The sequence below is a fragment of the Paramisgurnus dabryanus genome, chromosome 19 (assembly GCF_030506205.2).
Source record: "Paramisgurnus dabryanus chromosome 19, PD_genome_1.1, whole genome shotgun sequence".
Taxonomy (NCBI): Eukaryota; Metazoa; Chordata; class Actinopteri; order Cypriniformes; family Cobitidae; genus Paramisgurnus; species Paramisgurnus dabryanus.
This window is the reverse complement of record NC_133355.1, coordinates 24531051-24556503: the sequence shown is the minus strand read 5'-3', so window position 1 is coordinate 24556503 and position 25453 is coordinate 24531051. Positions and strand designations below refer to the sequence as shown.

General features: G+C 38.3%; 1 protein-coding gene across 1 annotated transcript; it reads right to left on the bottom strand.

The window, feature by feature from the left end:
* Positions 1 to 2304: 2304 nt before the first annotated feature.
* Positions 2305 to 24564, bottom strand: ints3 (integrator complex subunit 3). The gene is made up of 29 exons (XM_065293684.1): positions 24233 to 24564; positions 23524 to 23607; positions 21615 to 21698; positions 21412 to 21525; positions 21221 to 21305; positions 21078 to 21144; positions 20855 to 20996; positions 18644 to 18773; positions 18443 to 18540; positions 18164 to 18355; positions 17746 to 17833; positions 17518 to 17597; positions 15467 to 15558; positions 15247 to 15353; positions 14813 to 14932; positions 13518 to 13647; positions 13379 to 13433; positions 13191 to 13294; positions 12924 to 13088; positions 12289 to 12442; positions 6858 to 6926; positions 6687 to 6762; positions 6144 to 6257; positions 6015 to 6063; positions 5770 to 5937; positions 5411 to 5511; positions 3802 to 3874; positions 3299 to 3452; positions 2305 to 3194 (listed from the first exon to the last, which is right to left on the bottom strand). Exons 1-29 carry the CDS (start codon positions 24314 to 24316, stop codon positions 3117 to 3119), a joined length of 3057 nt encoding a protein of 1018 aa, XP_065149756.1. The 5' UTR covers positions 24317 to 24564; the 3' UTR covers positions 2305 to 3116.
* Between the last annotated feature and the right edge of the window lie 889 nt (positions 24565 to 25453).

The following is a 25453-nucleotide window of genomic DNA, read 5'->3' as shown; positions in this document are numbered from 1 at the left end:
GTGAGCTTTCAACTCCTTCACAATGAGGAGGACACAGAAAAGCTGATATCTCCAGAAAGTCCAGAGAAGCGGTCTCCAAGACGTCTGCCATCTATTGGGTCACCGTATATTACTGCCAAACTTCGCTTCACTCCTAAGAAGAAACGTCTGCAAAAAGGAACCTCAGAAGACCTGTCTGACCCTTCAACGCGTGCTGCCATGTCTTTGGAACATGTTGGAAAGGTGACCACACCCTACGGCTTTCGGACCTTAGCAGCCAGTCCCAATGTCAGCCGCAGAGAGTCATTATTTCACAAACGGGGACGCTGTGCAGACAAGAGAGCAGCTTTGGATGCTGAGATTTCACCATCTGCAACATCGACAAGCAAATACAGCTCTGCCAAAACATCTCAAGATGGCCCAAGTGACAACCATTCACCTCGGATGTCCAAAAGAGAAGGCCTGGAGATGTTCCTCACCAAACCACTGACTGTCCTGAAGACTCTTACTCCCAAAAGGAGAAGTACTCCTATGAAACTTAAACTATAAAATAGATTGACGTATTGCAGTGTTGGAGAAGACTGTCATTTGTACATTTTTGTTCGAAAACAATAATAAAATGTGTTTTTATTCGAAGCAAATGTATGTTTAATTTGTAAGTTAAATGTCTCACAAACTTTTGTCTTTCAACTTTAAAGCAACACTAAAGACTTATTGCTCTTTGCTCCCCCTACAGGTTAGAAGCGTAATTGTTCATTAGCACTGTCGTAAATACTGCAGCATAGCTAGCTCTGATTGGATTGTAGGTCTGCCGTAAAGCAAGTTTTTGTAGTTTTCACTCGAACTACAGGACCACTACCCGACGGTTGGAAACTTCTTTAGTGCGGTTTTGGCCGATAGAGGGCTGCAAAGCGATATTTTAAGTTAAAAAAAACTTTGGTGTTGCTTTAATAGATTCAACTTTAATCTACAATGTGAAGTTAAAAACGCATTAAGTGTAGGTTTCAAAGATTAATCCAGGAATAAGGGCTTTTATAAGGACATTAAAGTAGTTTTTACAAGCATACCTCGCCCATTTTATTCCACCGTAATTCCAAAAGCATTAAAATAAGTTAAACAACCAAAAATCTCTATATTTCTCATTATTTGGTTATTTTTGTAATGAATATACTAGTCATGCCAACATGCTAAATAGTACTTGTTATCATACAGCGCTATATAGCACCTATGAAGAACCTTAATACTGTAAGTGGTGCTAAAGCATGACTATAGCACCACTTATGGTTCAATATAGCATGATATGGTGCTACATAGGTGATGTTTAGCACTAAAATGGTTCCCCTATGGTTACGAGCCAGTGAACCACTTTAGGTGCTCTAGAACAGTGCTTCCCAATCCTCGTCCTCAAGGACCCCCTTCCAAAAAGTTTGAGATTTTCCCTTATTCAAAACACCTGATTCAACTGATCAGCCTCGTTACAAAATGGTAAACATGTCAAGCTGATGAGTTAAATCAGGTGTGTTAAATAATGAGAAATTTAAAATGTTTTGGGAGGGGCTACTCGAGGACCAGGATTGGGAAGCACTGCTCTAAAATATTCTAGAGAGGGGGGTCTCCAAATACTTTTTTTGGGGCCTTGAAGTAAAAAAAGGTTAAGAACCACTGACCTATAGCATTAACTAGCACTAACTACGCCTAGAAACAAAATTACTTAAATACTATTACAATGAAACTCTTGAGTAACCACTCAAATTCAGTTTGCTTTTTAAGCGAATACCCTTTTCCATGAAAGAAATTACCAAGATTTACTTGATAAATCAATTTTCACTGCAGTAAGCACAGACAATATATCGGTTTCCCCCTAGCAGGATAAGAGATGAGACAATATTGTCTATATCGGTATGGTCTGCTTTACAACACAAGCTCTGGTAGACGCAAGCTTTTCAACCATCTTGCATGTTGTGCAGCTGTATTTTTTCTAACATGAAGGAAACCCCATGTCTTTAGATTTTATTTGAATCATACGCTGTTTAGTAAAGGTGATTGTGAGGCTTTGACTTGCATGTAAAATACCAAGAGATTTACTGTATATCACCATTCATAGCCAAATGACCAAGATCTGAATTTTGGTCAAGATCACCCAGCCCTACATAATATACCATCATGGTCAGTTTATGGTGTTTGTCGTGCACCGTTCAGACTGCATTTCTTTTGCTGTGGAACAAAATGTTAATCTTAATATTCCTGAAGAAGTGCAGGAGTGTGTTAGGTTTATGTGAAAACTGAGTTTCTGGAAGACAGTAGGAAAACCAAGCAAACTTTTTCCAGCATTTTTTATTAATATCATAGTCCTTTAACATAGTTACAATCTGTTCTTATGAAAATAAGTCAGTAGAAAGAATTTTTTAAAAAGTCCAACAAGTCGAGTCCATCATCTGTACAGTCCAACTTTCTGCCACTTTGTGCATTGAAATCATGAGATAAAAATTAGGACACGGAAAGTTTTTCCCTCTGTAAAGTCCCAGGTGCCATTCTGAAGTGCCACAGCATTCAAACAGGACAGAGCGTCAATCTTTATTTATAATGGACAGGGGAAACATGAAAAGATAAAAGGCTCGAACGTCACGTTCCTTATTTGATTCTTCAATTCCAAAATGAGCTTCCAAATACAGTAAAATCTTTAACCGGTTTAAGATTCATGTATTTCACATTACAATCTATAGTTTTGGTTAACTGTCATTAGTTTGTGGGCGCTTTAAAGCACATGAATTTTTATGGGGCATTGAGTAACCCTACACTTTTTAAGGCAGTCTGTCTTGTATGCACATCTGTCAATCTATGCCGGTCTGGATCTAGTTTTCCAGGCTTAGCCGCCCCCACTGCGTCCATCCTTGCACGTTTACCAAACTCTCAGGCTGTAAATAGTCCAAGAGTCCAGTGGTTAGACAATCGAAGGGGCTTGTCTCTCAGGCTCGTTTGAGTCCATAGTTCTGCCCCTACAATAGTAGAGAGTATGTCTGGGCAAGCTGCCCTCGAGTGGCAGGTAGATGATTGGCAGGTAGTCTCCAGTGACGTCACAATCGCAGAGGGGGCCGGATGCTGGGGTGTGGTTGGCGTGGAGACCGGAGTTCGTTCTCTCAATCACTGTCAGAACCAACTGCGGACGAGCCTTTCCGTTTCCTCTTGGGTGCTTTGGGTTTGGAGTCCTCTTCCTCCTGGAGATGAGTCAACAAAGACCAATTAAAGCAGATGACAACAGTACATGCCATTGTTATGATGCTACATCATAAAAGAGGTCATGCTGTGGTTGTGCATTTACCGAAGCGCTGCTGGATGCGCTCTCCTCATCATTGCAGGGTTGTGGAGCCGCGCCCTTGCGGGATCTTGGCGAGGTCGCCGGGGCTTTGCGGCGAGATTTGATAGGTTTGGAGGAATCCTCGTACTCTTCAGCCAGTGAGAAAAGATCACTAAACCTGCCAAAAAAAGAAAGACAACTAGTCAGAAATAAAATAGCCAAGCGTTTCAACAAATTTACTTTACAATTTTGCAGTTAAATTCTTTTGAAAAATGTTTGAACAAACATTTTTTTTTAACTTTCACAAATTCTAAAACTTCTAGCGATGTCATTATATTTTTTTACATTTTCTCAAAGAAATCGGAGTGCACAATGCATTGCTAGTTGGTAGCTTCAAAAAGCTGCACAATATTATTAATGCCATTTGCACAAACTTTGCAGGATGAATTATGCGCTACAATATACTTTCTTCACAAGAGCAATGATCATAACGTTTGCTTTAATAAGCACTATTAAAAACAACATACCTCATTTTGTGTGCCTCATCACAGCTGGCCTGAACATGCTGCAGAGCTTGTAATATGGGTGTCTGGGAAAAAACTGACACGACAACAGAAGATCTTAGTGTGAACTAATATAAACATTATAACATTAAAGATTTGTGCAAAACTAGCGCTATTTAAAAAAAAATGTCAACAAAAGACTATATGCGAAATGACAGTGTTTCCATTAACCAATATCATGCCGCAAACTTAATTTTCTTCTCATACGTTACAGACCAACATGCATATGACATCAAAATAGCGAGAGAGCGACTTGAAAATGCATGCATTTTCTGTTGTTGAATCACCATAATTTAGGTAGGTGTTACGTTACAAGGGAAAATTATTTAAAAATCATTTTGAGTTACCCAAGCCTAGTTTTGTAGCTCCTTAAAGGTTTTAATGTAGCCTCCTTTTTGTGTTCAACTGTAAGTAATGGGACAAAATAAATATTTTTGATCTATAAAGGCTTGACTATTATTGCTTTTCACCTCTTTGGAATCGAAAACCAAGAATTGTTAGGAATCGGAATCAATTTAACCCCATTCACACAGACCTTTGGTCCCAGAAAATACAAGTGTCTGTGTGAACACAAACACGTCCCGTATATCTTCTGGGATCGTTGCCGGAAAGAGGACCTAGTCAGATACACGGAAAACCCTCTGTGTGAACAAGAAGCCGAAACAATGCCGTAATGGGCGTGTCGTATATGGTTCAGCTCTTTAAAACGAGAGATTTCCATGTATATCAACATTCACGACGATAAATGTTGCAAACCATATTGAAGCAGTTATCAGGAAATGATAAATGAGACGCATAAACAATGACGCACGTGCTGTAGTGAGGATGTGCGTGTCATGGCAACATGAAGTTGGTTCAACTCTTTAAAGCTATAATAAACGAAAACGCCCGGCGTCATCCCAACAAGATATATCGTTCAGCTCCTCAAAATGCGGGTTTTAAATGCATATAAACAATCACGATGAGAAATGTCTGAAAACTGGATTAAAGCAGAGATCAGGGAGCTCGTCAAATATCCACTCAGAAGCTGAGATCATTCACCAGCATAGAACTGCGTTCACGCGCTCCTTTATAGTCTTATCATAAACAAAAATGCACGCGAGTGGTTTCTGGAGAGAGAAATAATAAATAATATGCAAACTTCAGACACTGCGTAGAAGAGAGGGCCGGACTTTCAACAGGTCACGTGTCTTTCCGGAACCTTGCAGATGCCGGCTAATCATGGCAGTGTGAATGAACAAAAAGTCTAAAGATGCCAGAAAAATCCAGGATGCATTTTCCGTGTATTTTCAGGAATGTCTGTGTGAAAAGGCTATAGGCGGAATTAAAATCGATAAATTTGGAAATTTCCTTGCAGCTTTGCGATATTTTTCATTTTTGAATCGTCTGAAAAACCACCTGACCCGAGCGCAAAAACGTTTCTGCGATATATAGTAGTTTATGCTTAATTGCAGTGTTTTTAATTCAATTTGCACAATTTAAAGGGTAATGGAAACGCAGCTAATTAAATGGTCAATCATACAGCTAAACATTTAGTGAAAATTTGACGACGGTGACCGAGAGAGGAACTCACAGTTGTTCTTGGTGTTGCTGAGGTTGAGTCTCAAGCTGTCCAAATGTTCCAGCATCTGCTCCAGGGTCAGCTGGGCCAGTTTACTGCTTGAACTTCTCAAACTGCAAAATAAATTAATTGGAAGTACTGTTTTATGCCTTTTGCCAATTTATTGATATGAATAGTCAAGAAAAGACAGGAAGCAATGAGAAGAGTAGGGGGAAATGGGGTCAGGAAATACCTACACTGCCTAAATAAGCATCACAGCTCATATTGGGAGCACATATACTATCTGCTAGCTCCAAGCTCCTGTATGTATACTACTTTATGTAATTATATACGACTTTTACGGCTTAAGAGGATTTATTTATGAAGCTGACCTCTGTCGCTTGCGAGGCATGTTGTTGTTCTTGATGAGTAGTGCTTTGACGTGTTCTCCCAGCAGATCGTCGTGTTTAGCAGCCCAGTGACGCAGGATGCTGGTGGTAAACTGGTCCTCTTGGTGATAGGGTCGGCTCAAAACCATCTTTACCATCTCCTCACTGGGCCTTCGATACAAAACGGCAAGATATTCAACTACGGCAGAGGTCTTAGTGAAAACCATCTATACAAAACAAGCACTTACTTTTCTCTGCGTAACTGCAGGAGCAAGCAGGACAGAGCCTCTGGATGCTCTGTGAACAGAGAGAGGAGGATTATGGGAAATGTGTGAACCAGTTTGAGTGCATAAATGTGCATGTTCACTTTTACTCACCCTTGTATTTGAGGTGCTGTAAAATGGGAATAATGGTCTCAAGGGGGATACTGTGTGCCAGGAAAAGCTGCCATGTGCTGTACTGCTCGAACGTCTCCCAGTCCAACGACTGAACTGTAATAAACAGTGCGACAACAAGATAAGAGTTTACACGCTGAGGATCGTGCCACACATACAGACGTTTTGCTTAAAATGGGACATTTCACGAGACTTTAAGATCGTCACTTTGTAGGTGTGAGCAAAAATGTGCTGTTTTTGAGTGTGTCCTTTAAAATGCAAATGAGTTGGTCTATGAACTAAACGGCAGTGCCGTGGTTGGATAGTGCAGATTAAGGGGCGGTATTATCCCCTTCTGACATCACAAGGGGAGCCAGATTTCAATGAGTTATTTTTTCACATGCTTGCAGCGAATGGTTCACCAAAACAAAGTTACTGGGTTGATCTTTATCACATTTTCTAGGTTGATAAAAGTACTGGGGACCCAATTATAGCACTTAAACATGGAAAAAGTCTGATTTTTATGATAAATCCACTTTAACTTACTAAGAATGTTGAGGACAGAGTCTTTGCGAAACATCACTAGATTGCCCATCATCACATGACACATCAGCTCCTGAAGCTGTGAGGGGAAGGAGAAAGAGAGGAATAAAGGTGAAATTACATTTTAAAGACCCGTAAAGGACAGTAAATCGATAGAATCAATGTATTAGAAACCTGTGTAGAATCAATGACAGCCACGATCATGTTCAGAAGCTCTCCGCTCCGCAGGGTCTCATCTGGAAACTGTACAGGACAGACAGAAATGGTATTTAGAGTATGACTAAAGACTCATCAAGCCAATTTGAACTCTGTGAATACACTGGGAATGTTCAGGGGCAAGTACAGCTTCTATGAACTAAAATGGAAAACTACGAAGAATTCCTGATAATGTTGAAGTGCTATAACTATACATTTACTAAATAAATACTTGATTCCAATGGAAGCATGCCGATTTCAGGCGACAGTAGTTGTGTTTCCATTAACTGTTTCACCGCCATTGACGAGATATCTCGTCAATTAAGAGAAAACGCTTCCCGCCAATGACGAGATTTTCCGTCTTTTTAAACCCGGAAGTATTGCCCTATGGCAAGCGGCCGCATGTCCGTGTGTGTTTTAAAGATCGCTCTGAATGGGATCTCTATCAAAAGTCCTTCACAAAAATGGAATTATCTCTGCTTTTTGCTCAAAATGTGGTGTTTTTGCAGAAACCTACCCATATTCAAAAGCTGATTACAAAAGAACCACTGAAGGTAGAATGAAACGTTTTTTTGTTTGAAAGCAGAGGGTCTGTTCTTTCATTTGGTATATTGTATCTTTATATATTTAAAGAAGAACATTTTCTGGAAGGCATTAAACTTTGGTGAAAATCATGAAAAACGCTAGTGCTGGCTGGCAACTTTTTTTAAAAACGCTGGCGGTGAAAGATTTAAAGACTTGTGCAAAAGTAATGCGTTATTTTCTAAATGTCGACAAAAAAAAATAAATAATGCGAAATGACAGCATTTCCATTAAGTTATGCGACTAAAACATAACTTGGAGGTCTCACGATAAGTCAATCCAAAAATGCCATACGGCACTGCGCAGACCGGCATATGCGAATTACATCAAAATATCGTGAGAGCGACTCGAAAGCAATACAGAGCAGTCGGCTCCCAAAACGCTCTCGCTGTATAGACCCTTTGCAAACACGTGACCTAGACCACGTGACGACGCCATGCTGGACGGCAAAATCACTGGCGCACTAGGTTGATTAGTAATAGACGAGCGGGATTTTTGATTAGTTTTAAACAGTTTAAATATATATTACACTAAAATACATGGCTTCTTATATTAAGGAAGTTGTTGTTCCGTTATCGGTCGAGGTAGGGCATTTGGTAGGTCCTCACAAAAAGCGCTATTTAGAGAAGTTAGAGATAGCGGGACTGGATACCGACCCTTACCTTCTTCCTCCTTTAATTTTCACGGACCTCATTAAATCGCCGAATCTGCCCGACTTCAGCCCGCATGATTTGTACCACTGTGTGGTAAACGGGATATCCCCATACACTGGTGCTGATCTTAAGGCTTTTAAAAGTCTGCAGAGCTGCCAACTTCTGAGTCCTAACCATTTGCCAATTGATAATAGTGTGGATTTTAGCTATTTCTGTGTTAAATAGTTGGAAAAGACTGCGGTAAAATGGTTCACATTACAAATCGAATCATATTTTAGAAATTAAATTGAAATAAAAGCTTTTACTGAGTTTAAATGCCTGAGATTAGAGTCTTTACTATTATTTTATACACTTCTATTATGCTTTTCTTCTGATAAAATCTAATGAATGGGCTACTGGTCTCTGTAAAATGTATAACTGCAGATAACAGCAGCTTTGATTCAGTTTATCCACTGAGAAAGAGAAGCGTAAAGTGATGATTTGTGATAGAGGGACTGTCAAAATCAAATAAACCAAATGAGTAGTTTATATTAAACTAAAGCAACAGATAATGTGTATGTCAAGACCATATAATTATATTTCGTATATTTTATTGTTTATAGATGTCAAATATCAATTGACTTTTTTTTTATTAAAACCTGTCACCGCAAACATCACGCAGGCTTGTACTGCTTGCAAACATGCACACGCAAGTGATGGTTGCTTAAAATTGCTGTTTTCTGAGGGTATCTGCGTGCGTGGAATCCGGGCAGGTCTCTGCTTTTCATCCAGACCTTGACGCTTTGTGTGTTCGACTGGTGCGGAGCTGACTGATCGGCGTATGACATCAGAGTAACGCGAGAGCAAAGGTAAAGGCGGACCCTTTTGTAACATTTCGACTTGCTCTCGCGGTACTCTGATGTCCTCGCTGCCGAACTTCCTGCGCAGCGCCACATAAAGTGAAATGCTCTTTGACTCTTTGCAGCAAAGTACCAGCAACATGAGAAGTGGTGGCACGCAAAAGACAGTGAAGGTACGCTTAAATATAAAAGTGTCAATACTGTGAGCACTGGTTTAGCTACTTACATCGTGAAAATGGATGTGTGGCGTGAGAATGGGGTCAATTGCGATGCGTGGGAGTTAGCAGCTATGATTTATGGTGTCACTGCAGCATTAAACAATAACATTCATGTAAAAATAATGTATTTATGCCACTTTTCTGTAATGGTAGGTGCATCATAGCAACACGAAATAACCATTTTATGACCCTAACGAACACAAACACGTACTTGTTCGGCTTGCTGTCCGTCTACAATATAGCACTTCCGCCGTCCGTCATGGCGTCCATAATTCGCGCGAGTAGACCGTGACGTCACGTGCAAAGGGTCTATTTTGATGTCATGCACTTGTGACGCCACATGAACACGCCTCTTCTGTCTTCTTGTCCTCCAATCAAACATACCACTTCATATTTAAAAAAATGATCATGACTTTTACGCACGTCAGGTGACCTGTAAATGCGAAAAAAACTGTTTCCATTGCAGTTTTGCAATATATTCATTTTTTCGAATTGCCTGAAAAAACACCTGACCAGAGTGTAAAAACGTTTTTGCGGTATGTGTAAGGTTATGCAAAATTACCGTGTTTCCATTGGCCGTATTTTCAATTCACGCAATTTGAAGGGTAATGAAAGCACAGCTAGTGAGCGAATTTCGGGAGCGCCTTCTAATGGGACCGAAGTAGTGGAGTTTACGTCATTTGTCACGTAAGTTACCGCAGGCAACTTGCTTGTAGGGGTGTGCCGGTTTCAGAATTGGTGATGACGGTTATGACGTGAGTCAAATGTGACGGTTCATAACATAACCGTCGGTGGGGGGCGTTTTGCTCGTTTAAATGTTTGTGGATTGACGCGAAAGTGTCATTTTACCATAAAATCATGAATGTGATGCCAAGTGTGTTTTTAACAGTAATGACTTTAAGCAATTTAACAGAAAGCAATGAAATATTTAAAAACACACTGTTGACAGAAGACTGCGCTGTCACTCTCTGCTCAGAATAAATGAATGAATCCTCTCTCATCTATTTTGATAATCTTCAGAGAAACAGATTTAATTGTGTCTATATCTGTCATTACATGGACCAGAATGTGGGTTAAAAAGCGTCTTGAAGAGGTTTTGCTCATAAATGCATGTAAAGTAAAGTAATATGAACTTGAGATTTTTATACTGTTACTAAACTGCACAGTATGCGCAGCAAACGCAGCCGACAATGGCCACGCGCGGCAAACGCTCTCCACATACAGTACGCGCTGTTCAGTGCTCACACTTGCGAAGTAAACCGGCGTTTGAATAAACAAGACACTGATTAGCTACTTACTCTACGTTTATTTAAAATTAACAGCAAGACAAGCAGTGAATGTGCTTTCAGGAGAGTTAGTAGATTAGCATGGGAGAATTTGAACTTGAAAAGCGGAGTGTACTGACGTCTTTCCGCGGTTAAGACAACATTCCTTCTTATGGTCATTCATGTTTATTTGATGCTATAAATTAACTAGAAGGAAGAGATGATTTGAAAGGTGAGACTTTGTTTAATATGTTTAATCTCAAAAGTAACCGAAAAGTAACCTGGTCTGTCCTGTATGTCAGCACGTTGTCAGTGTCTGCTCCGCTCTGTATTTTTCACTGCGTGAGAACATGGTGGGGCGTATAACACAGACTGTTAACAATTGTTTTAAATAGTATTTAAAAATTCTGTATGATACATTTTTTTTAAAAATATTTTAATAACACGGTTTTGCCGGTTATAGAGTTCTAATGACGGTGTTCAACTATAACCGTCGGTCTCACGGTTATATAATGACCGTCACAGCCCTACTTGCTTGTTTATAGGACAACCAGAATTAGGAATTCCTCCTAACCTCATTGAAAGAGACGAGCAACACACAGCAACAAAATCACTGGCGGTGTGCATTCAGCTTAAAGCCCGAAGTATGGTCTGTTTTTATGTGTACTAGTGCTGCCACTAACAACTAATTTTCTAACGACTAATCTTTTGACAAATTTTTCGATTAGTCGACTATTCTAAACGACTAATAAAAAAACTCAAGTGTTTGTTATTTCATTGTGTTTTATTTTGAACTCACCGTGTCATAAACAATATAAATAACTTAAATGTTACCAAATAAAAAATTACAATGTAAACAATATAAATAATAATAAAAATTCCAGTGCAAAGTAGTTGCCTAACAAAAATATGAAAGGTTTCACTTCTACTTTTTATCGATCACATTATATTGCATTTTAACACAACTGAATGCTATTTTTACATATCTGTTCTGTTGTCAGACATAAAACGAGTAGACTATAAAATAGTGACTAAACACGACCCATTACACCTTGTGTTTAATCCAACCAGCTGTTCCTTTAACTGCTGCTAAAATCCTGATTTAGATACGCGTCAGATAATCTGACAAAATCACTATACATTTACATAGTAGCTTTAAATGCTGTTGCTCTTCTAATAATTGTTGTTGAGATTTGAGCCATTTTTTGATTTCTTTTAAATGCGAGTGATATAGCGCAGACAATTCGGTGCAAATTCAGAAATATATGAGAATACACTGTTGTTGTTGTTGTTACACAGACTACAGAACACGTGCACGGGCATACAGCATCATAGGGAGGGAGAAAGCTTGCACACAGACTCACACTACTGATAATCTTTCTTCAAGTCATGTTAACTCGATCAGTTGTCTTTGTCAGTGACATCCTTGACTGTTGACGTTTACGCAAAAAAGAAAGTATACGGAGAAACGTATATTGAAAACAATGCCACCTTTTCACTGTCACGTGAGAGAGAGGTGCTGAGCACTTGCAACAATGAATTGAGCCGTTTAAAATAGTGAAATAAAAATGTAAATGTAAATCATGAAAAATCTATTATTGAAAATAAAAGCTTATATTACACAAAAAGCTGATATTACACATCTTTCTAGGAGGTCCAACTAATGCCCATTTGTGTTCTAAATTAAACAATCAGGTGATCGCCTCTGTAAGGCAGGAAAACCATATTTAGCATTCCCATTTATATCTTTTAGACATCAGAAGAGTCTGCACCTGCCATATAATGTCTCTCTTTGGTATGACATAGTCAGTAGGATAGTATATCACTGAAAGTATAAGGTGTGTGTGTGTTACCTCTGAATAGATGGACGGTGTGAGGTAACACAGCAGCCTCACGTCATCCTCCTGACAGGCCTTCATGTCCATCATCAGACATGTGTGCAGGTCGCCCAGAGCCGTAGCCTGAGCGAACGACTCATACAGACTCATCTTCCCCGCTGCTGCTTTACTGCACAGATAATAAAAAATATAGTTATGAAAACCAGAGCCTTTTAGGAAAAAAAATCTTTCATGTTAAAATAACAGGCATCAAGTTTTTAGAAACAAAGCAATCATAACGCATTTAAAATGTTGAGCTCCTATGAAGCTCAGCGGTACAGCATTGCGTCAACAGCGCAAAAGGTCATGGGTTTGAACCAGGATACACACATACGGATAAAAAATGTATATACCTTATAAGTCGCTTTGGATAAAAGCGTCTGCCAAATGCATAAATGTGAATTTAAATGTAAATGAAATTGGAGTGATGTTGAGCAGGATGCTGAAACACTGGGACGACACGAATAAAAATACAAACCTAGTTAGCAACAAAATGTTTATGATTAAGAGTTGCTACTGGACAGAAGAACATGGTTAAACATGAACGAGACAGGATTGATCACATTGTGCCTGGTACAAAGATGCAAAATTGTAGATGAAACACCATTTACCTGGCTTTGAGGTAGTAGAGAAGGTGATAACCGATTTTGGGTTGTTTCTGATAGAGCTCAGCGAGCAGATCCAGCAGAACAGAGAAACCGCTGTTATCTTCCTGCATCTGACATAAGTTCCTGAAGATGAGACACACCGGCTTACAGACAGACTCCTCCAGTGACCTGCAAAAAAACACCCAGAAAAAAATTGGTCTTATTACAGGCCTAAAAAAAAAAGAATAAGGACAAAAGAGGTAATGGGATTGAGACACAATTCATTCTTACTCTTCTGTGATCTCCTCAGGCAACACATCCCCTCTGAAGTGACTCTTAAACAGCTCAGCCAGACAGGAAGCTAGCGTGGACATCTGCTCCGAGTCGAAATCCTCCTGATAAACAAAGAATTCAAAAAACATGCGTGACATCAGCTGTTTTTAAACCTTTATATCAAATATTATCTGAGCTAATCTCACCTCTAAAATAAGGTCCACTATTTCCTGCATGACCTCGCAATGAGTCTCCGTGTCACTAAGAAGAGATAACAGAAAGTGAGATTTGTGCAGTTAAAATAATAATTTAACTTATTCACTCATAATGCGAGTCCAAACGCACCTCCCTTTCTGCAGCTGTAAAACCCGCTCTTTAAGTGCCTCATCTAATTGGTCCACAAAAGGTGTGATGTCAGCAGGTTCCTCAATGTAGGTCTCCTTCAGCTGGTGGAACCTAAACTCACGCTTTTTACCTTGGGACAAAAGCGACAGTCTATATATAAAGACACAGTGGCTGTTTACACCTCGTATTAAGTGTACAATGCTTAATAGAGGTGTCAAACGGGGTGTAAAGCATTTTCAGCTCATTCACTTTCGACTGCATTGAGAGGTAGTCAAAACACATTTGAACTGATTGCTTTTGTAGTCTAGACGCTTATGTGGTCAAATGTGTTTGAACAGACACAAAAGACCGCCTAGGCTCTGATGTGTAAATAAAACTAAAGAGGCTGCTGTCCTCCTCTTTCCTTTTTGTTTCATTTTGCAAGTAAAAATTGCGTAAGCCTATTTCATCAATTGCTCTGAAATATATGAGAAAGCCCTTACATCTACATTGCATGCTTACTAACAACATAAGCAGCACTGACATAATTTCAGTGTGCGTCAAACCAATAATTTATCCCGCTCGTGTTTTAACGATCCACCAATAGACCATACCCTCGAAGTAATCAGGACCGAAGTGGTCAAAAGTGGACACAAGAGACAAATTAAAACACCACGGTAGGGTTGCACCAGTCGTTCGTAAGTTCTTACTTAAACTGGGACGTAATGTCCAAACTAGAGGCTTAGTAACTCTGTACTTTATAAAGGTTTTACTAGGCAAGGCTGTTACTTATGCACAGCTGGTGCAATTGGCCCCTGGTGTATACGGGAATGTGTCTCTCTCATTCGCTTGTGATCCAAACCAAAACTACCAGGGGTAAACAGAGCCATAATGACGTAAGCTGCAATCTGGGTCAATAGCACAGATCTAATAATTTTTTTAAATGAATCCTTAATTTATGATTGCTTAAAGGGATACTTCACCGATTTAGCATTCAGCTTTGTATCTGTAGAAACCCGGCAGTATTACTGAATGACCATGTTTCCCTCCCTCATTTCCCCCTGAGAGGAGAGATATCTGCATTTTGGTTCTGCAAAAAAGTCCTCCGATGATGTAATATGACGATTTTTGCATCATCGGAGGACTTTTTTGCAGAACCAAAATGCAGATATCTCTCCTCTCAGGGGGAAATGATGGAGGGAAACATGGTCATTTAGTAATACTGCCGGGTTTCTACAGATACAAAGCTGAATGCTAAATCGGTGAAGTATCCCTTTAATCTAATGTATCTAACACAGTGTTGCAAAGTATCCTACCCTTATTGTTTAACTCCTCCTCGTCGTCACTGAAGGTAGCATCTGTGTTGTCATAGCAACCATCCTCCTTATCAAGCACATGATTGTCCATCTCCAATGGAACCGATTCCTCCATTTTTACTACATAAGTGAGAGCAAGTGTCCAATGTCAAAACATGTCAGGCAGGATTTCAATGCATAATTTCAAATTTTACATTCAGGCTGCATCCCAATTTACAAACCTCTTCTATGCACTATACGGACAGGAAAGTAAATACTTCAGAATAAGACTTAAAACTGCATCTTCTTAATACACTTTGTTGTGTACTGTCTGGGTATATGCATTTGGATCAAACTATTTTTACTATACTTGGGAATCAGTATGAAAAGAATATAAATTGGGGTGGAGCCTTTGATGTGATTGGCTATTAAACACAGGGGGATGGATCATTGACCTTCTGTGGGTGGGGATGGGGAACTGCAGAACTCTGGGAAGCGTTCTCTCAGCATGGACCGCAGCTCGCGATCTAGTTTAGGGTTGTCAAACAGTGGTGCTAGGTGACTGAGAGAGAAAGAGAGATAGAGAGAGAGACATACAGGAGGTTATTGTCCAGACATCACATCAGAATCAGCAGGGAACACACACTTAATTTAATGTCTGTATGAGAAACTTACGCCAGGACTCTCTTTTCCATGATGAAGTTGAGCGAGTTAAAGACACCCTGCCGCACTTGAACCTCAAGAGGTGGGAAAAAATTTGGGATGATCTAGATTACAACGAGATAAAAGGTAAAAGTCAAATTCAGCAACATGAAACAGCATGTTTATTTTTTATAATGTGAAACAGAGCACTCGGTGAGAAACAATATTGGGTGGCACTTCATTTTATACATCAGGTGTGTCCCAAATCGCATACATATGAACTATTCTATACCATTTTGTAGTATAGACAGTGTGTGCACAAAAAAAGTACCCGGATAACATACTCATTCAACTGAATTAATGAAGTGTGCAATACTGGACACTTCGTCGTGCACTCAGCGGTCGCAGTTTTGCTTACGTGGCGGGAGAGAGGCGGAGCTATCAGACACCCTGAAAGTAAAAGTCACTTGGGGACATGTTACATTTTAGTCTGGTGATGACTGAGGTTATGTTGGGAAATACAAGATAACAGTAACACATTGAAAGAATTTGGGACTATACTACTATTCTAAATTCATACACTTAAACGGTGGATTACAGGGTGCATATTTTAAGTGCATAAATATAGTGTCATTTGGGACACAGCAATTATTTCATAAGCAGAGTTATTTTAAGTAAATATTATGAATATTTGCTTCCTTACTATAACTAATCTCTGCACAAAAAGACAGCAAAAAGCCCAAATTTAGTTATTGATTTTAATTGCGTAATAATAATATATAATAAAAATAATAATAATAATATGCATTTACTTTATTTGAATTTTATTTATTTATGCCAGTACTATCCATTAGGGGTGTAAATTGGACAGTTTATTACGATTCGATACAAAATAATTTTTCTCCGCTGGCGATGCGATTTTTGCCGATGCATCAAACACTTCTTCGGTACGATTACGATTCGGCTGATTTAACGGGTTTTTTTTTTACGTTACGTGCCTAGTTGAGTGGTTAAATTTTTGCTTACAAATGCAACCAAAATTCAACATGAACATTTAATTAAAGTCTTTGAAAATGGCACAATCTCTGTCCCAATTGGAACATTTACAACAACAAACAAACAAAAATAAGCTTTTTTAAATAAAGAAAAATGAATAATGTCGCATAAAATCAAGCTTATGATGGCAACAGTCAAAGTCTTTCAGAATTTTGTGCCAAATTGTGCAATAGTGACAATAACTGAGGTAGCTTTGGCAAAAATGCGTAGATGGACGTTACGTCAAGGAATGAGGAATTTGGAGAGTGTCAAAATAAAGGTACCTCAAATCAATTTTTTACATGTGGCATCAATGCATCAGATCGTTAGAAATAAAATCGATGTATCGATCCATATCGATGTATTGTTACATCCCTACTATCCATTAGGGCTCTAACTAATGAATATTTTCATAATCATTATTTTTCCGACTAATAGACTAATGGGATAAACATTTAAATATTTACTCATGTTTCATGTATTATAAGGCACTAAATTAGGCTATTCACATGTAAAAGTGTACTTCTAAAATTGTAAAAGCCTTACACTACTATAGAATTTTACTAATATAATATATTGTAATTAAAATATTTTAAAAGTTTGTGTAGCTTTTAAATAGTAAAACATCTTTAAAATGGCAAAATGTAAATAAAACAGAAGGCATTGCATTGTAATCTTTAGGGATGTGTGGTTGAGGAAAGTTTGCGACAGATTAATAAACTTATTTTAATCTTAAACTTAGTTATTAACAAAAGAAATAAGCTATATAATATGACGTGTGATGATGTGTTGTTACAGTAATAAAAACCTTCATTTCCCCTTAATTTCAAACAGATGCTCAGTTTGTGATTCATTACTGTTTTATGAAAACCCAACAACAATTAAACAAATACAAACTTACTTAATAAAACCATTTGAAAACGAATTTCATAACTGAATATTATAAATTTTATCGATTAGCTGTTGCAGCACTACTACCCATCTAATGTGTATAAAATAAGCAAGCTGCTAGATTTGGTTGATAGAAACGGCAAGAGAGAGATTCTCACCCGACACATAAAGTCCAGCAGTGTTGCTGTAATAGCAGGATGAGGCTTCATGGAGTGATGCATTACCAAAATGGCTGGTTCTGAAACGAGTAAAACAAAACATAAAAAAACAATAATTAAAATTATTGAATAAATAAATGATCAATAAAACAGAGGTGAGACTGAATCAAGGCAAACCATGCGGTTTGTCCCAGTTTATGAAGTTTGAAACCCTTGCGTCTCTCTTACCAATATTCATGATGCTGTCTTTCTCTGGGTTGAAGAAGAGCCAATCGTAAAACAAAGCCAGTTTGGCATTGGATGCGGCAACATTAGACTAGAGAGAAAGAGAGTCAGAACTATCACACTTGTACATATTCAACTCATATACAGAGATTATATGTGACCAGGTCTGTGAAAAGCCAGCTTAGTGATTTATTGTTTTTTACATCAAATGATCCTATATCCTGTCAAGAGCAAGAACTGTGAAAATATAACTTTTATGTCTTTAATACTGACTGTGTAAGAGATTGAAATCAATGAATGAAATCAAACTTTGGTGCTCCAAATCTCATAATTAACTTGATTTTACAGACAGGGTCACAAACAAAAAAAATCTGGTCAATCATTTTAAACAAACTGTAGTTTTAAATATATACAAGTTTACCGTGCAGGTAGTCAGCAGCCAGCCAATAATGGCCCAGCGTGGCAGAATGTCGGAGCTAAGCACTTCATTGGATGGATGAACCACACCGCATATATAGCGTATGAGGTCACAGCGCAGCGATTGGCTCTCGGCAGTGGACAGATACTGTCTCTGAAACCAGTCTTGATAACGCTTCTGCTGCCCAAATCGAACCTGCAGCCATATGCGTTTATAAATTTAACTACAAGAAAACAAACAATATTGATACTAAAATCATGATATGTTCGTGTGTGCGGTTACCCGTGATGTCATGAACAGTAGCTTGGTCTCCATGTCAGGTGTGAGGCGGCAAGCCAGAAACTTGCGTGAAGTTCTAGATGTGAGGAGCTGCAAAATGCCTGCAAGGAGAAATAAACTATTTATCTCTGCGCACACACACACACACACACACACACACACACACGATTCAACTGTACACAACTGCTCAACACTAACACAAACCTGTGAACTGTGGGCTTAGGGTTTGAGGATTGTGCAGAAAATCTCTCCACAGTAAATCCATCTCAGGAATACGAGCCACATTCTGTAACAGCCGGACAAGATCTCTGCCGATGATAAAACACTCCATGAACTGTTAAAACAAACAGTGCGAGCAAACAATTAAACAAACAAAAAACACCATTTACAACAAACTTAACTTCTGTAAATGTAACAATTTTTGACAGAAAGTCCTAGATACTATACTGTATATACAAAGATTTTATTCATTGTGATTCGATTTGGACAAGTTATTGGTTAAAGGCACAATTTGTAAGATATTTGCAGTAAAATATCCAAAAATCACTGGTCCAGTGTTATATATTTTGTCAAGCTGATTACTAACAATATCTCTAATGTTTTCAACAAAATTGCCATTTTAAACAGTGATACGGGGCAGTGCAGTCACCCGTCAATGACGGTAATATCCACGTTAACCTTTGTACCCCACTGTTTACGTAACGGTGTCGTGGACAAATGCGGAAGTAGCGTCTGTCGAGCTATACTCGGGCTTGTTTATGGTAAGTTTGTTAATCTGAACACTTAATTATTCTGTGTAAACCCACCATTGAATTGGACTAATACTGTAACATCTATGACTAACTATTTCGTTTTAAACATTACATGAAACCTTACATAATGAAATAAACACAACATTTATAAAACTTGAAGATCTCATCAGTTAACATGATTTCTCATTCATGTCTGATTGATGGCCATCAGCGGTTGAGACAACAAATCCCATCATGCCACGTTGCTTCAGAGCGTCATTAATCTACGTCAGTGTTATTGTTTTGATCGTGCGCCCTCTAGCGGCGGATTCTACAAATTGCATCTTTAATGTTAATTTTTTCTCCATTATTTCCTGTCATAGCTCTATGTTTCTAATAACTGAAAAAATACAAAACGATATAGTTCATACGTGAAAATAAATTTTAAACAAAAGTCAACATAAAAAAAATGTTATGCTAATTATACATTATACAAGTTATCGGTCCAATAGTAAACAATTCAGTGGACATAAAGAATTTAAAAAAAGTATTGTAATGTTTCATAAAGTATAAAACTAATTTTTTTTTTACAAAATATTATCACAAAATAATAATTTGCTTCCCCCTGAAAGCATTTCCTCTCTCATCCTGTCAAATGGAGGCAGCTTTTAAAGGAACATGCCCACATTTTTGAAGCACTGCTACTGGGCGGAGAGATTTGCTCGCAGCACCCAAGAAGCCCTCTGGTGGGGAGCAGAGAGTTCGGTCAGAGTTGTGCAAATCACTCCGGCCACGTAGCAGTGTTTCGCCTTCTGAGAATATATTATGGTGAATAAGCTAAATTACTAAAATGTGGGCGTGTTCCTTTAAAATTCCAATTAAATATCAATTTCACCCAAAAATCCCCTCCATATTGCACATTTATTTCACTACTTCTCCAAAGCAGGTTGCAAATGCATTTTAATGTTGACTTCAAGTCCCACTGTGGGGAAAATCAGGTTTTTATAGTTGTCTATATGTCTATGTGGTGTTTTAATATGTTTTAAGACAAGCCATGTGCAAAGTCATAATTTAACACCACTGCTGAGTATTTTCTTCATATTAATATTAGAGACAGTCTCATTCCCGCAGTTTAAAATCACCTTGGTTTCCAACGTCACAAACGTGTAGCCAATTATATCAACACAGTTGAATGCATGGATCAGTAGTTCATAGATAATATGTTTGGATGCCGCATAGACTGCTTTCCTGCTTTAACTCACACATACAGGGTGAGTGTTGTAAACAGCAGCGCTTAAAAATTAGTGCTGCAAACACGCAGTTCACATATACATTGTGTGAAACCGAACTTAGCAGTTATGTGTCTGAAACTGTCAAATGTAGCATCTATTTACATATATATCTATGGTCTGAGGTGGTGCGAAAGAGTGGCGGTGGGGAATAATTTGCATATTCATATCTATGATCCGAGCTGTGCAATTGAGTAGAGACTAATTTGCATATTCATAGTTCTGTGTATACTAAATGAGGCAAGGGTGTAGAGTTACATTTAAGCTGTTTTAAAGCATGAAGAAATTACTGTGACCGGTAAAACTTTTATACATGCTATTATCATGCATTTTAAATTATCATCTAAAATCTACCTTGGCCTTCCCCATCCTCTTTCTCTCCCAGTATCACTCACCCTCTCTCTGAGCAGCCCGATGCAAAAGTCCACCTCTCTCTGTCTGAGTGGCAACAGGGTTGTTGTCCCATGATCCACTATGAGCCTCAGATACGTGTAGACAGACATGGCTACCAACATCCCGCTCTTCAGCACCAATTCCCTAGATGTCAGACAAATTGTAATGAAGCAACCTAATAATTCACCATGTATCTGATGTCACAAAATGCATAACACCTCTAACCTCTGTTCCACTAGGATATCCAACACGCTTTCTGCTAACCAAATGTTTTTGCTAGAGATATCTCCTCCTGTAGATAAACATAGGTCAGATACAGTATAAAGTTACATTATATACTCATGTTGCACACGGTGTTGTATACGCACCAGCGATCTGTTTCATGAGCGTCATGAGGACTCCGTCTGCTCCGATGACTCCGCCCTTCACCAGCTCTCTGACCAACCACACCAGCTGCACCACACAAACAGAAGATCATCATAAACCACACATAAGACTGCTTTTCAATACATAAGAAAGTAGTAGAAATGTAGCTGGGCAAAAAGAAATAATATCAGACCTGCTGACGGCACACGTCCTGTAGTTTTAGAAACTTCTCCATGAGGATCTGGTTGATTTTCATTAATATCACATTCATGCCATCCCGATTCACGAGCGCCAGGTCTCTGTAGCACTGCAGGACAAAACATGACACAAAATATAAATGGAAAAGCTTCCCGAAGGGTGTGCGGTTATGTCCATGTGTGTCAAGCAGCGTTGTACCCTCTGTGCTTGTGAAGTCTCTGTGAGCAGAAGTGTGAAGAGACCCAGACACACCTCCTCATGCTGCTGTGGACCCTTACACACCTACGAACAAAAACCATGATCATAACATGACTTCCTATTATCAGTATAATCAACATTGCTGTCATCAATAATGGCATTTTATTAAATATTTACACTATACAGAAATGTCCCTTTCAGGCTATTTTATTTTATACAGATAGCCTTAAGAGAGAAGCGGAAAGAGTGGTAAATAGGATCATTAAATGGTGCAAGCCTAATTTGATGTTACAGTTGTATTTTAGATCATCTTTATCTTCACATTTCATTTGATTGGACAGCAAAATACAGGACATCTCTCATAAAAAAGGCAAAATAATAATTTGAAGACACTGGATTACACCACTCAAATGTATTATAAAGAAGTCACAATAACAGCACACACCACTGTTTTGAGACGTCACATTAATGACGTCACATACAATTTACATAGTAGACATTATAAAATGTTATAGCACTTAATAAAAATATTGTGTCTTTAATATGTAGTAAGCCTTTTATAAAAGTAAAAGCAAACAAGGTTGTGACATAATGTAAATATAAATGACGCTGGTACACAAAACCAGTCATAAGTCACATGTGTCTATTTGTAGCAATAGCCAAAAATACATTGTATGGGTTAAAATTATACATTTTTTAAACCCAAAATGCATTATTATATGAAGTAAAGAAAGATCATGGTTCATAAAGATATTTTGTACATTTCCTATCATTAATATTTCAAATAAGTATTTATCATTAGTAAAATGTATTGCTAAGAACTAGATTTGGACAACTTTGAAGACGAATATTTAAATGTTTTTGCACCCTCAGATACCAGATTTTTACATTGTTGTATCTCGGGCAAATATTGTCTAATCCTTACTAGCTTTCATATGATGCATAAATCTCAATTTTATTTTTTGTGGTCCAGGGTCAAATATAAGATGTGTCCCAATTCGAAGGCTGCGACCTTCTAGGGATGTATTTTAAGACCGATTGCGTCACAGCAGCGCGACTTAAGGCTAGTAAAGCCGTCCCAATTCGAAGGCTGCTTAAAATGAAGCCTCAAAATGCGTCCTTATTTCTCCGCCCTGATAAGGATAGGATGAATGGATCCTTAACAACTGAGGCTATTCCAAAATTTATTGCGCGCCGGTAACTGCTAAATATAATGGCTGGATATTTTCAAATAAATATATAAACAAATAAAAAAGTGTGTATTTAGCAGAAAAAAAGTTTTAGTATTATTTGTGTTAACATTGTTCAGTGCATGTTGCGTTTATTTCTAAGGTTGATTCATTTAATATACTGTTAATCCAATTTTATTTAATTGTTTTAAAGCAGCTTTACATTAATAGATGAAGGAGAAAACACAGAAAACAATTTATGGACAACATAAGCAGCAGAGTACAGCGGCTAAGATTAAACCGTACTAGCGAGCATAGTAACAATGTAATGTATAGAAGAGGTTGCTAAATTAAGCCAATGTCAGCTGACTCCCCAGGGGCTGAAAAATGGGTTCTTTTAATCTACATCAACGTGTCATATTTCCTAAAATAAACTGATATTTTTCTGGTTCCATATTTATTTTAATAAGTCAGAAACGTCTTGCGTGTCCTGTCGACAGGCGCGGTGGGTGCATACAGCAGGTGACGCAAATGACGGATCCTCATTTCAGTTCTCTTCAGGCTGCCACCTTCAAAGACCGAGTGCTCGCTTTATGAGGTCGCGTCTTTAGAAGGTCGCAGCCTTCGAATCGGGACAAACATTACCTTTGTTGCCCCTGACAACGCCCCATTTACATGCATGGCAGCATGGATGCTACTGTAGATGTCTTAAAGTGGGTGTGACTGACAAAAACACTCACATGAGCAGTGAGGGCATCATTGGCTTCTCGCTCTGACAGTCCATTGGTTATTGACGTGGTGATGCTTACACACCTCTCCAGGCGCTATAACACACACATAGACGACAAAAGGTGAGGTCATGTCAAACTAAAATAATACAACATAATACTGCAAATTCAATCAAAGTTTAATTAAGTTTACTTCTTTTGCACGGTTGCATACATAGTAAAAACAGTAATGTTTTTGCACGGTAGAAACTTGGTATGAGCACTTCTTGTACTTTGCCTCCTTATGATATTGTTTCCTAATTTTGTAAAATGCTTTGCATTAAAGCGTCTGCTAAATGCCTGAATGTAAATGCATACATATTGACCACATCCTTATATAATGAATGGATCAGACACTATAAGCTACTGTACATAACATGACAACATCAGTCAGTGCATGTGATCAAATGCCCATGTGTCAATTCGGCACTGGTGTGTTTATACTGATAGCCTGTATAACAAAATATGTCAACGAGCTCCATCAGCTTCTTATTTACGAGATTAAATTAAACCATAAAACTAAGTCAACTCCTGCAAATCTAGTAACATGTCAACTTCTCCATCCTGGTCGTTCCATTGTTATTATACGAATTTCCCCTTGGTTTTCCTTCACAAAGGTGCGTTAGGGAAGACGTTACGACACGTATGTGTTTGAGGCTGATGGGAATGAGTCGATCCCTACCTCCTCCAGCTCATCTTTGGCATCCAGGCTGGTGGACACCAGAATGCGACCCTGCGCTTTACCCTTAGCCGGCGAGGGCTCCATCTCCTCCCGCCTCGCTGCGCCCACACACTCGGGACCTCGCGGGGGTTAGGGCGCCGTTTGAAACCCTTTTCTCAGTGTTTACGTGGGTCTCGTGGGCTTATGGGATAGTTAACCCTCTCTCCGCCCAGTCCTGGGTGCCTACAGTGTGCTTGCGACTCTTTATTCGCCCCCTTCGCGCGACCACTTCAGTGTTTTCCACAGTGTCCGACTGAAACAATTCGACTTCCGCAGGGCATGGTGGCCTAGCGGAAGTGTTCCGAACGCTGAGGGGAGGGCGGAGCAAAGACACGAATTTATACCAATGGCGAGCGGAGTCGTTTGATTGACGCAGCAGTTGACCAATGGCGGCGATGGTAGCGTCTCAGAGACTCGTGAAACAAAAAGAAGCCCGTGTACTTGACTGCTTCTTTGCAAACGTGGTTTAAAACGCAAACTTGACTTAGTAAACATTAAGAATTGGTTGCAACAAATGACAAATATATGATTATATCATTAGTTTAAAATACGTTAATTAGAAATTTCATCGCACGAGGGCAGCCTTTGATTACATTTCATGATCATATATTAAACAATATATAATTCGTCTTTTTATATTAAGAAAAAATATTTTGATATATTATAATTTAATATAGCCTACTTTGTTTTGTTTTTTGTTAACAAAAATCATGTGCAAAAATATATATTTTTTATTTTTTTTATGACAATAAAGAACAGCACCCCTTTTGATATTTTTGGAGTGAAAAAAATATTACTGTAATACAGTAATAAAAGACCCAGACACAATTATTATACATTCATTGTGTTACATAACAATAAAAATCATAGTACACAACATCTCTAAATTATATAGCCTGGTATATTTACAAAGATACTGACATAAAATATAATCACAGTGTTGTTACAAATGTACTTTGTGATTATAATAATAATAACATTTTTATTAAATATATATATATATATACACACACACACACACAAAAAATATACAATTTAAGTGAATTTGTGCTTATATATAATATATATAAAATATAATATATAAATAAAATATATATACAAAATAATAATATTAAAAATTATATATATTATTATATATTAATATTATATATATATAGCCTGGTATATGTACAAAGATCAAAT

Coding starts and splice junctions, on each gene's coding strand:
- ints3 (XM_065293684.1), bottom strand. CDS start 24,316: ATGGAGCCCTCGCCGGCTAAGGGTAAAGCGCAGGGTCGCATTCTGGTG. Junction 21,306..21,411: donor AGGACGTGTGCCGTCAGCAG/GTCTGATATTAT, acceptor TGTGTGGTGCAG/CTGGTGTGGTTGGTCAGAGA. Junction 21,145..21,220: donor GCTCATGAAACAGATCGCTG/GTGCGTATACAA, acceptor GTTTATCTACAG/GAGGAGATATCTCTAGCAAA.